The sequence below is a fragment of the Strix aluco genome, chromosome Z (genome assembly GCF_031877795.1).
Source record: "Strix aluco isolate bStrAlu1 chromosome Z, bStrAlu1.hap1, whole genome shotgun sequence".
Lineage (NCBI taxonomy): Eukaryota > Metazoa > Chordata > Aves > Strigiformes > Strigidae > Strix > Strix aluco.
Window position 1 is genome coordinate 72,480,658 of NC_133971.1, and position 12,210 is coordinate 72,492,867.

Genomic DNA, 12,210 nt, shown 5'->3' on the forward strand with positions numbered 1-12,210 from the left:
AGTTTGCAGCTGTGCTATACTTAATTTAACTTGAGTAGTAATAGCACAATGTCTTGTAGGGCAATTCTTAATTTTTGTAAACTAAGCTTTGAAAGGAAGTATTTGTTTATTGTAATTATTTTTTAAGCTGAAATTTTCTATATGGAAGTTAATTTGCCCTATCTGGAATCTGTACTGAAAGCATGTATGACAAACAGCAAACATGTTTAAGGACCAAATGTAGGCTATAGTAAACAGCAAATGTGAATAAAAAAACCCCAGAATAATTACAGTATTTTGACTAGAATTTCAGAGATTTATTTGGCAATTTATCTCTGTTTAATCCAAACTGTCAAATGTTTTAATCAGTCTTAGCCGTGCCTTTCCAAAGAAACATACTTTTTTCTCACTGGAGCTAACATACTAGCTTGTACTTTCAGGTTCCAGAGATCAGGGATGAAGAAACATATAGTCCTGATAACAACGGTACAGTATTACACTGGAAGCCCTCACAACCAGTAAGTCGAAGCAGCTCAATTGTTTCAACAAGGAGACACATATCTGCTCTCACCCCTCAGGTACAGTTCTGTAGGGAGAAAAAAAGTGTTTGATTATAGAAAATATTTTTAATATGAGTTGAAATAGAGGGATTCTTTTTATTTTCAGTCAGATGCAACTGAATGTACTCTGAAATACCCCAGTTCAGACAAGGCTTACAAGATTGTTCTTGCTGGAGATGCAGCAGTGGGAAAATCCAGTTTCCTTACAAGACTTTGCAGGAATGAATTTCGAGGCAATACCAGTGCAACCCTGGGTATAGTTGTTCTTCTTAAAATACTAAAGTGAATTTCATTGCTGTTCTGCAGAAGTGAGTGAAAAGAACATCCTCTGGCCAGGAAACCCTGGCAAACCCTGATTGTTTGCCAGCGTTTCCTGAATATACACACACAGTTTCTTAGGTTGTGAGATCATGGACTACAAAAGCTTAGAAGTACCTAACTGCCATTTGGAGTGGATAATAAGGTACTGCTCTAGTTTAGTTTCTATGTGCAAATTACAAAGCCAGATCCTGAACAACACAAAACACCAGGAAAGGGAGTTTCAGTATAATGAAGTTAGAATGTCTATACGATCTTTTTCACATTTTTCATTGCTTTCTTGTCTTCTCAGCTCTTTCCTCTTTCCTTAGTATTTCATACTATCCTTTGATGTTTTTCATACTATTTTTTGTCTCCATTTCTTCAAAGTGTTATTGAAGTTTTGGTTTAAATGCAGCTGGAGGGATTTCTGACATCGTGTATATTATTATAGCTGTCAGCTAACAAACTTGTCTCAGTGAGTCCAAAGACTGAATTTTTGTCTTCTAATCAAATCACAGTTATATATTTGTTTTATTGCCTCTGAGTCAGGATTTTTGTTCTAATTTATCTTTTTCCTCCTTGGCATTTGAAATAGTCTGTTTTATAAAACATTTTCTCTTCTTCCATAAAACTGTTTAGCAAAATAAAGGAGAGGTCTTCTTGTTTGCTGGTCATAATGCTAAATTTATATGAATGCTTCTGGGAAAATGTGTGGGTAAAATATTTCTTTTAATGTTTTTCTAAAGACAAATTAAATAGGTTCGGGGGATTATTGCAGTTCAAGGCCATGTGAATGACTGAAATCTCATAATCTATTAAAGGACATGAATTTTGAAATAATTGCTGTATATGGCACCTAACTTCATTTTCTGTGGGTTTTTTTAAGGTTATTGATTTTTTTTTTTTATTTGACTATACCCATTATTCTGTTCAGGTGTGGATTTTCAAATGAAAAGACTAATTGTAGATGGAGAACCTACAGTGCTACAACTGTGGGATACAGCTGGGCAGGAGAGGTTAGTAATTCTCTGCACTTATGTAATTTCAGTTGTTTTGTTTCTAAAAGATGTTTGCCTTTTTTCATCTGGGTGATGGCCCTATAGTAAATCAGTATAGCCATATTTAAATGTCTATAAACAGATGTGATTTTGCTCTGCTGAGACCCCAAGACAGGTGGAATGTTTATTGGTTAGCTTTGGTGATGCCTGAGGTAATCTTTTCTCTCTGCAGAGAGAAATAGTTGAGGTTCACAACAACATTAATTAATTAAATCTGTATGTCCATCTCTCGCAATACAAAAAGGTGGAGTAGATGTATATTGTTTCTTCCATTTTTAGTCTTTAGCTTTCTTTGTCCTTACAGGTCTCTATTAATGAGCAGGCTTTATCTTACAGATTCCTCTCCCTTCACTCTCCTTTCCTCCTTCCCAAAGACTTATGGCAAAGTTGTACAGATTGCTGAAAGTATATCCAAGGTTCTTCAAATTATTGTGTAGTTTCCTCAAAATCCTATAACATCCTTACTCAAGAGTCATTACTTCTTTACTGACAGCTTTTGGGGCTTATTAAGAGGTTAATCTAACAACTTGGAAGTCAGTTTAAGCTGTTTGTTGACCAAGATTTGTATTGGGCTGTTATGTGTTTACTTTTGCCTGAATGAGTGATTATGTGAAGCAGGTAGTCAGAGGCCCAATCATTCTCCTCCCACATAATAAATTTGTGAAAAATATTTTAGCATATAATGTAAATATCTAGTTGCTGTACTTGGTTGTTAGGTAGATTGTGTTATGTTAATGGCAAAGATGACTGTAACTGATGAATTCATCCTGGAATAAGTTCATTGATTTCATATTGTCCCGATCCAATGTCAGGGCAGGTTTCGATATGATCCCAGGAGCGAGATTAAGACACAAACGAGGTCAAATGCCATATACCCAAACCAGGTTTTTATTATTAAAAAAGTGAAGAGGGGTAGCGATAGGACAGAATGGAAGGAAAAGACAGAAATAAAGCAAGGATGCAGGATAGGGCTGCAAGAATAGTCACCATCAAGGATCCAGTGGCGTCCCGTTGGTCCTCAGTCTTCAGTTCTTCGGTAGTGGGTCTCACGGATCTGGCTTCGATGGTAGATGCACACTGAGCAAAATTTTCTGCTGCCTTTTTAAGTTCATTGTATCCACTGATTAGCATATCTGCCCACCTTTAGTTTTTTTTTCTCTGGTCCCACAGGTTTTATTGCATCTGGCTTCAGGGCAGGAACGTTTGCCCCTTATCAGTTTATTAGCAATGCATGCATGGCTCTGGCCTACACAATAGAGCCACAAATGGCTACAGGATGGGGCCAGCTCAGTACCAGTCTGCCCCTTTGAGGCTTGTCTAAAGAGTCTGGACAATGCAACTGTAAAGAAGTGGGGGGGTGCATCCTTCAATACACTCCCACTTCTCTGGGCAACATAACCCCAGACCAATTCACAGGCCGCAGCAGCTTCTTTTGGAGGTTTGCACAGACACAAGCAAGCTTTGAGATAGTCATATGACATTTCAGTCTCTCGCACATATTTTTTCAAATGTAGCAGAGTAACCCATTCAATTCATGAAGTTACATGTAAGTGAAAAAGCTTTGCCACCTAATGAAAAGTCCAGTACAAAGCAGATTATTTGTAATAGAAACACTGCAGATTGTTTTGATACAAAAAAAATGTTGATTGCTGTTTAGGACAGAATCCTGTGAATCCTTACAGAGCATTTGTAGACTTGCATCAGCAGTTTTCGAGGATTAAGAAAGAAACTATGAGAAAACTCATCTTGTAATCTTAGTAGTGCAATAAAGTAATGCTGTGTTTTTAATGATGTTAAATTGAATTATTTTTTGATAATGTGGCCTTATGGAAATCTTTTTTTCTTCTGAAAGATTCCGAAGTATTGCTAAATCATACTTCAGAAGAGCAGATGGCGTCTTACTGCTATATGACGTGACATGTGAAAAAAGCTTTCTTAATGTGCGAGAATGGGTGGATATGATTGAGGTGAGACCCTTAAGTAGATACAACTTAAAAACTATGTTTCACTGCATTGTTAACCTTATTATTTATAAAATTTGAATATTGAAATTAGCCAGACTGCAGTCTGTCATAGAAATAAAAGCTAAAAGCTACATGGAAGTCCTAAATGTATCCTGACGTATTCAGTTAGTGTTAAAGCTGATGCATCTTTTTATATAAAAGGTATAATGTAATCACACTTTTCCCATTCACTTCCTTTTGAAATGAGCTTGAGAGCCCATTTCAGATACCCTCTTGTGGATGGCTTGAGTAGTCCTTGGAGTCTTTGCGTTTTAAACCAATATGTTACACTCTGTAAATTAACTATTGTTCAAGTGAAATTTTCAGTATTTATTTCTACTTCTTGTTTGTTTGTCTTGTCAAACTTCTTGTATGTTTGTTGGAATACAAATTTGCATTTAATGAAAAGGGGTTTTGTCTCATACCAGATGTGTTTAATAGGAGGGAAAATGATACACAAAATCTTTAATTCATCTTCTGAAAGCCATTTCTTTTAATCATGGTATAGGAGCTGGTCACTTTTCCCATAGTAATTTTGTCATATAGCATTTGGATACAGTAACTGTTTCCATTAGATTGACCTAACATATGAAATTCCTTGTTGGGAAAGGCTTATGAGAATGGAAGCACATCTTTGCAGGCTGATGTTTAAGCTGGCTGCTTAAATACCAACTAGCTCGTGAAGAGTTCTCAGCATGACTTTTGTAATTTGTCATTTTTTGTGATAGTGCACAAGACTATTTTGTGTGGGAAGGAAATCAATATGACGTGATGTTACTAGTTACTTCTTTGTATTCTGAGTGTTCTAGCAATAAGGAAGTAAAATCCTCTTTCCAGGATGCAACTCATGATAATATTCCAATTATGATGGTGGGGAACAAAGCAGATCTCCGTCAAGCTGTTACAGAACAAGGGCAAAAATGTGTGCCTATTAACTATGGAGAAAAGCTGGCTATGGTAAGGTCCAAGTCTACCTCCAAGTCTTAAGAACTTTAATGTGAAAACCATGTCAGAAACTAGTAAACAAAAGTAATTTCCTGGTAATTTGTGGCTTGCAGGTCGAGGGAAGTGATTTTCCCCCTCTACTCTGCACTTGTGAGACCCCACCTGGAGTACCATGTCCATCTCTGGGGCCCCCAGTGTAAGAAGGACATAGACCTGCTCAAGTGGGTCCAGAGGAGGGCCATGAAAATGATCAGGGGGCTGGAGCACCTTCCTTATGAGGACAGGCTGAGAGAGTTGGGGTTGTTCGTCTTGGAGAAGAGAAGGCTCTGGGGAGAGCTTATAGTGGCCTTCAGTGCTTAAAGAGGGCCTACAGGAAAGGTGGGGAGGGACTCTTTATCAGGGAGTGTAGTGATAGGAGAAGGAGTAACAGTTTTAAACTGAAAGAAGGTAGATTTAGATTAGATGTAAGGAAGAAATTCTTTCCTGTGAGGGTGGTGAGACACTGGCACAGGTTGCCCAGAGAAGCTGTGGCTGCCCCCTCCCTGGCAGTGTTCAAGGCCAGGTTGGACGGGGCTTTGAGCAACCTGGTCTAGCAGAAGGTGTCTCTGACCATGGCAGGGGTGTTGGAACTAGATGATTTTTGAGGTCCCTTCCAACCCAAACCATTCTATGATTCTATGATTTGTTCAAAGTAATTAGGATTCGTGGATACTTTTCATGACAACTATCCTCTTTTGATGGTGTTTGCTGGGCTAAATCATGTCTTGGTGTCCAATGAGCTGAACTTTATTACTGGATGGGATAGTCTTCTCAGTCTTTATAGTGAAAAAGTGGATAGACTAGGAGACTTGAGTTTTTCTGCTGCCAAAGAGAAATGGCCAGGGAAAATACAAAGCTCACAAGTGAGCGTATGAGGCTTTTTGCGTAGCTTGTGTCTGTCCAGCTTTTGAGTGGAATATTTTCATCTTCAAGAGACTGTCTTGTATTCCTGCTGTGTCCACAGAAAGGAAAAAGGAAGTCTCAGCTATAAACAGAAGTGTAGACAAGTTTTTTGCATATATTTATAGGGGACATAAGGGATGCACATATCCCATATTTTGCAGAAAAAAAAGCAGAATCTTTAGTCCTGAGTTGCTGAGTGCTTGTACAATTGATAGATTATACTGTGGCAGATACCGTGTCTGTTACTTATGGAATGATATTTCTGGTTAACCTAGAATACCAGATGCTGTAATTTATGAGTAGCTAACAAGCTGGATTTAGTAACCTGTCCTAGCAACTCTCTCTTCCTATTTTGCAGTCTGTGAACAAGAAGATTGAGTTTGGACATTAAGCCTATGATGTGGTTTTTATTCAGTTTGTTAATTCAGAATATACTGAATATAAGATACAATTAAAAATCAATTATTGTTTTCTTTCACAGTACTAAAGTGAATAAATTGGTGAATGAAGAGTACCAGAAGAAATAGTGTTTATTTAGATGTGTGTCATCTTTGTGTTATTGAGGAAACCATTTGTAATTGAATATATGTATTCACATGGGAACCATCTCAGATTAGTTGGCTTAACATTTTATTTTTACTCACAGGCTTATAATGCGCTATTCTGCGAAACAAGTGCTAAAGATGGGTCTAATATTGTAGAAGCAGTTCTTCATCTTGCTCGGTATGTTTCTGTTTTCGAATAAACACATCTAAGTATATTTTATAAAAAGGACATTATATGTGAATATGCATACAAGGACACACATGTACATTTAAAATTGCACCAACATCAAATTCAACAAACAGAATTTAAAAAAGAATGTCATGTTAACTGTAAAACAGGATTTATTCTCAGTTTAATCAAGTAACGTTTTTGCTTGAAATGTTACAAAGCTGTCTCAATAATTAATATTTAAATGAGAGCTCAGTTATGGACCTCACAATTTTAAAACCTGTTTGGTGAATGAATTACATTTTTTAATGGTACATGGATTTCCTTTCTTAAATCTTTCTTAAATTAATTTCTAATGCATATAGTTCTGTGTATAATTAATTCTTAATTCTTTCACATATATTATTATATATATATTCAGTTTTATGACTGACCATTCTAATCCCACATATTTTCTTTGATGTCCCTTTCTCTAAATTATGATTTATGAAATTCTGATTATATCCATTTAGCAATCTGGTATTTCTGTGATAATGTGTGAGCCAAATGTTACACTTCTGTACTTCCACTACCTTTCCAAACCATTCTTGATTACAATACAAGTTTGAAGGGCTGGCGGTATGAAAGAATCCTCAGCTTCTGATTTTTCAGTTTAATACATGGAGCTTAAGGCCAGAATTACAAACCATATTCATGTGAATTTTGCAGCAGCCTAATGCAATAATCAAACTTTTTGGCATTGGTGAGTATTTGATTATTCATTGTTAAAATAATATTAATTAATGTGACTTGAATACAGAATATAGGCTTTCTAGAGAGGATCATTACTTCTTCAACTTGGGACTTCAAGAGCACCCATATTTACAGGAAAATGCATCCATCAGAGATGCAGCAAGAACACAGGCATTTATTTGTCTGTCAGTGTCAATTTGAAGTTAATTGCTGATTTGTTAAATGACTCATTTCCAAGAACCTGGCCATGAATGCAGCAGTGGATTATGAAATTAGGGAACATACATAGCACAGTTATGTAACATTAATCAGTTAGAAAATTATCTCTGATGTTTAAACATGATAACTTTATTTAACTGTTTCAAGGATAACAAATGTTTTGGCAGTTGGAGCCTCTCTTTTTGGAATGTAAAAAAAAAAAAACAAACCCGATATTTTTCTTCACAAGGTTCATTGATCCTCAAATGGTCTAGACATAACCCAGAAGCTTGATCTGGAATGGGTGCCTGTGATTTCTTGATTTCTTTATTCAAGTCTTTGTAATTTATATTCTTTGAAAGAAGCATTTCATTTTGAAATAAAAATATCTAAATGAACATTTCATTACCATTATGTTGAATTACACAGTGTTCTGAGAGAAACGTCATTAATTTATTGTACTAATATGAGGACTTAACTTATTTTATTTTTATACATATAGATAAAAAATATATATAGAAATATAAATCAAAAATATGTTGGTTTTATATATATTATAAAAAAGCAAGAAATTTTAGAGCTGTCTTTCAGCATTCTAGGGGGCCCATAGTAAGAATAGATAGTAATAATCATGATTTTTAAGTCTGCATTTGTAATAAAACATCCAGCAATGTGAGTTTTTCTCTGAGAGTAAATTTATACTTGAAATTGCAGTTATTTAGTTTTGTACTTTCAGCTATGAACATATTCTGTTTCTATGGTAATATACTGAAGGAAACAAAGAAAAATAATCAAAAGGAAAGGGAAAACAGAACATTGTGGAGTTATTACATATCAGAAATTATTATATTTCTATCACTAACCATGATTTGTATAGAAATACTGATATGATTCCCAAATTGGAGACTTATGAGACATGTTGATTCTGTGCATGAAAAAACGATTTTAACCATGCAATAGATGATGGTGAGCTCTGTAAGATATACTGGGAGAAACGGGATAGTGAACGTGATAGAAATATATTAATTGTGGTTTTTTGTTTGTTTGTGTTTGTTGGGTTTTTTTACAGTGAAGTGCGAAAACGAATTGATAATCAAGCTGATACAAGGTCAATAACCAGCCTGACTGGGACACCTGTGAAAAAATCTGCAGTCATGAAAAACTGTTGCAATGTTTAAGTGATAGATACTTTTCCTGACTTAAATAACTTGTATATTTTTTAAAAAAATAATGAAGGGTTTCAATAATGTATTCTTTTTATTGTGGATTTATACATTTGTGTTTTTAGAAATTGCACATCATGTTAAAAATCCAGACTACTTTCTACTCATTCATATTTGTGCACTTGCATTGCCCTATAGGCTCTGGTTTCACTTTTCTTAAGTAATGTAAGTCAACAAAGTGAACTCAGAATCAGCGCTACAGTAGTCACTACATACAATATTGTGATATATTTTATCTTCTGTACCTACTTGTTTCTTTATGGGCTCAATATTTCTTACATACAGAACATGATAATGTATATCACTCATAGGAAAAGAAACAATTACAGCTTCAATCAATTTAATCTCTTTTTGCCCATGTCTGCTCATGTAGTTTTTTGAAGGCATTTTATAGGTTGATGAAACATTTCCTAAGAAAACCCCAAATTATTAAAAGGTTGCCTAGATCCAGGTAAACCCTAAGTTCAGGGTATGAAGCAGAATGATCTCTGTTGGGAGGAGACAGTGGCAGGCGCATGGGATTCTGTTGTAACTTCATAAAAGTTAATGATTAGAATTTATTTAATTTTGGGAGTTGGGATTTGATTCAGAACTGAGAGGTAGACTTTACATCTGAACCTACACAGCTCAGAAGTGAAAGGAACATTTGCATGAACCATTACCATTCAAAATTCCAGAGAGACTATAATACCTGTGATATGTAGGATTACTGAGATGAATTAATGATCCAATAGCCTGTTTGTTTAGACTAGATCATTGTTAGTATTACATAGAGATATGGGTTGTAATTTTTCCTTTGTTTTTCAAATGGGTTCCATTCAGACAAGAATTGATGGATTGTAATAGTACAGAGAAGTCTGTTTTAATGAATATTCTTTATGCATTTTTGAAGTTTTAAACCTGCAGGTGAAAGAATTGCTACAAATGCACAAACATCTGTATAAACTGTTCCATTAAAAGAAGTCCCTGAAATGAACAGCAGCCACCTTTGCCTGATTTTAGGAAAATTCTGATAAACTGACCAGTTGGTGGTAGCTTTTGGAGTCAGCATCTCTAAAATCTGAGTTATTATTGCTTATAATAGTTCCCAACAGTCCTATAGTGCATTAAAAACTGTAGGTATTTTTACAGTTAACAATCATGATACAATTCTTCTCAGCTTTCACTAATTTTGATTGGAATTGGATAGGTCCCCTTCACAGCCAGCAAACCGTTTCTATCTTTTCTGTATATGTTAAAAAAACATCTCCAGGCTGAAACCTAGCTCAGTAGATCAACCCTTGGATAAAGTTTTAGGACTGATTGGAAACCCATATGAGTAGCAGCTATTACTGCATTTTATCAGCACTATATTTGAACACTGTATAGCCTATGCTCTGTTACCAATTTTATAAAATCTGGAGTTCTCTTGAAACAGGATGTTTCATAAAAAAAAATACAGTTTTAAAGTAGGAAGAGTGTTTTTAGGCATCCTTTCAAGCCTCTAGATCAGAGCAGCTAATCCTCAGGTAACTATCTGAAAGCTTGTTCTTAACAAGACAGAGAAGTCTAATGCCAGAAGGGATAAGACATTTTATTTCATTCTATTGTACTTCTGCCCTAGAAAACATGTTTGGTTTCCTTTTTGAAGTATTAAGGCAATCTTCACGCACTACTTTATTCCATGCAGCAGACTTTAGGGTTGTAGCATCTTCCCAGCCAGCAGTACAGGATGCCTCACTGTAGTCCTGAGACTTATGTGGAGCAGGTGGCAGAGAATGAAGGAGATGCTGGTGTACCAGGAGTATGCCTGGTCACATATGTATTGTTTACTCTTAATCCTGTATTATTTAAACAAGAAAATTATAGCTGTAATTAGCTTCTCTGAGGAGAAAACCATGCTTAACTGAGCATATTGATGAGGCCCTCTTCCGTGTTCTTTGTGTGTAAGAGCTTCCCTCTCTCCAAAGGAGTGAAATCAAAGTAGCATTACTGTGGATTGTACTTGCAGATAGTTCTTCCTGCAGCAGTAGGGAGGAGAAAGGGAGATCACCCAGTGCTTGGTTTCTGAAGTGTAAGCTTACAACATGTAGGCATTTGCATTTTCTCAGGATGAGGAGGTCATGATTGTAAGTTGTTACTTACGTTCCAAAATATCGCTCTTCAGTGTTATTAACTTCTGTTAACTTGTAGGGTTTAGACTGAGGCACAGTGTTCTATGTGTGTCTCCTGAACCAGTGTTTGACCAGCTCTGTGGTCTTGGCCTGCAGTAAATGAAGTGAAATATGTTTGCCTAAACCTTGTTGACACACCGGCATGAGCAAAACATAAAACATGGATAAAAATTTCTCTCCATGTTCAACCGCAGTTTTCCAAGCGGCTACAAATCAGGTATTTCCCCTTTGCGGTCTTGGTAACTCCCCTTTCAGTATCTGTAGGCTATTAGATCCCCCTTGACCTTCTCTTCACATAGTAACACTGTGAGGTACCTCTTGCTAATGCGGGTTCCACGTCCCAGAGTTGGCAGCGTGCGTTTCTGTGTAGTAATTGCTTTTGTGTTTGAGATGCTTACCATAGAGTGCCATGTGAATGTCCATGGCTGTAGAGAGCCTGGTTGAAGGATGTGAGTTCAGGAACCAGACTTCACACCTATTTTTTTCTCTGCAAGACTGGGCCATTGATATTTTGGGTACATTTTTTGTTTATTTTAATGACCAAAATCTCTCTTGTGTTATTTGGCCAAATTATGTAAACTGAATCCCCTTTTTTAAGCTCTGTAATTTTTATGTGTCATGTAAAGCAACTTTAATTTGAAACTGTTTTTTTTTTTAAATAAGATTCAGGGTTGGAAACTGTTAATAAAGTTTTACTTTCGAGTAGTTTTTTGGTCAATGTCTAAGTTACTAAAAAAGCACAACCAAATGGGGATGTAGCTGTAGCTCCACTGGAACTGGTTTTAGAAATCTTTAGAAGCTGTGATCAGCTTCATCAAGTCTATTCACATAATATTGTGTAGAATTCATGTTAAAGCAAAAGAACTTGTAAAAATATTATTTAATTTTATAAATTAAAGCATGTATTTATACATGGAATTAATGAATATATAAAGTTTTCTGTTGTTTTGCTTTGAAAAGTTACCTTGCCTTCTACCTAAAATGTAAATAGCTTTATGCTCTGACATGGTTGCACTATTATACTTCAGGTGTTTTTGTGGTTTTGTTTAGTACATAAAAACTATTCATTTAATCGCACAATTTTATTTTTTTGTGTTAGTGGATATGTTCCATTAATACATGTATGTATTTGAAATGGAAAGGCCTTTTGTGTTTTTCCTCATGATCTGTAAATAAGTTATTTTTATTCAATTGACACGGAAGTATTATTTTATCCTCTATTGGTTTGGACCCATATTAGTTGTGGCATATTACACATTTCTGAGGCAATAATTTCTGTGAGACTCTGAAAATGTTTTGATCACATAAGTTCTTGTAACCACTTTGTGCCTGTTCAGCATACATTAGTGGATTAATAAGCTGCAGCTTCTTTTAATTGTTCTTAGAAGTATAGTTAGGGCCTA

At 35.7% G+C, this 12,210-nt stretch overlaps 1 protein-coding gene across 1 annotated transcript in view; it reads left to right on the top strand.

Moving 5' to 3' along the window:
* The window catches only part of RASEF (RAS and EF-hand domain containing), a 32,204-nt gene extending 22,578 nt beyond the window's left edge, over positions 1-9,626 (top strand). The window contains exons 11-17 of the mRNA XM_074812086.1: positions 420-557; positions 646-793; positions 1,774-1,855; positions 3,750-3,864; positions 4,738-4,857; positions 6,434-6,510; positions 8,501-9,626. Coding sequence (XP_074668187.1) covers positions 420-557; positions 646-793; positions 1,774-1,855; positions 3,750-3,864; positions 4,738-4,857; positions 6,434-6,510; positions 8,501-8,609 — 789 coding nt within the window. The 3' untranslated portion in view covers positions 8,610-9,626. The remainder of the gene's footprint in view (positions 1-419; positions 558-645; positions 794-1,773; positions 1,856-3,749; positions 3,865-4,737; positions 4,858-6,433; positions 6,511-8,500) is intronic.
* Positions 9,627-12,210: the final 2,584 nt, after the last annotated feature.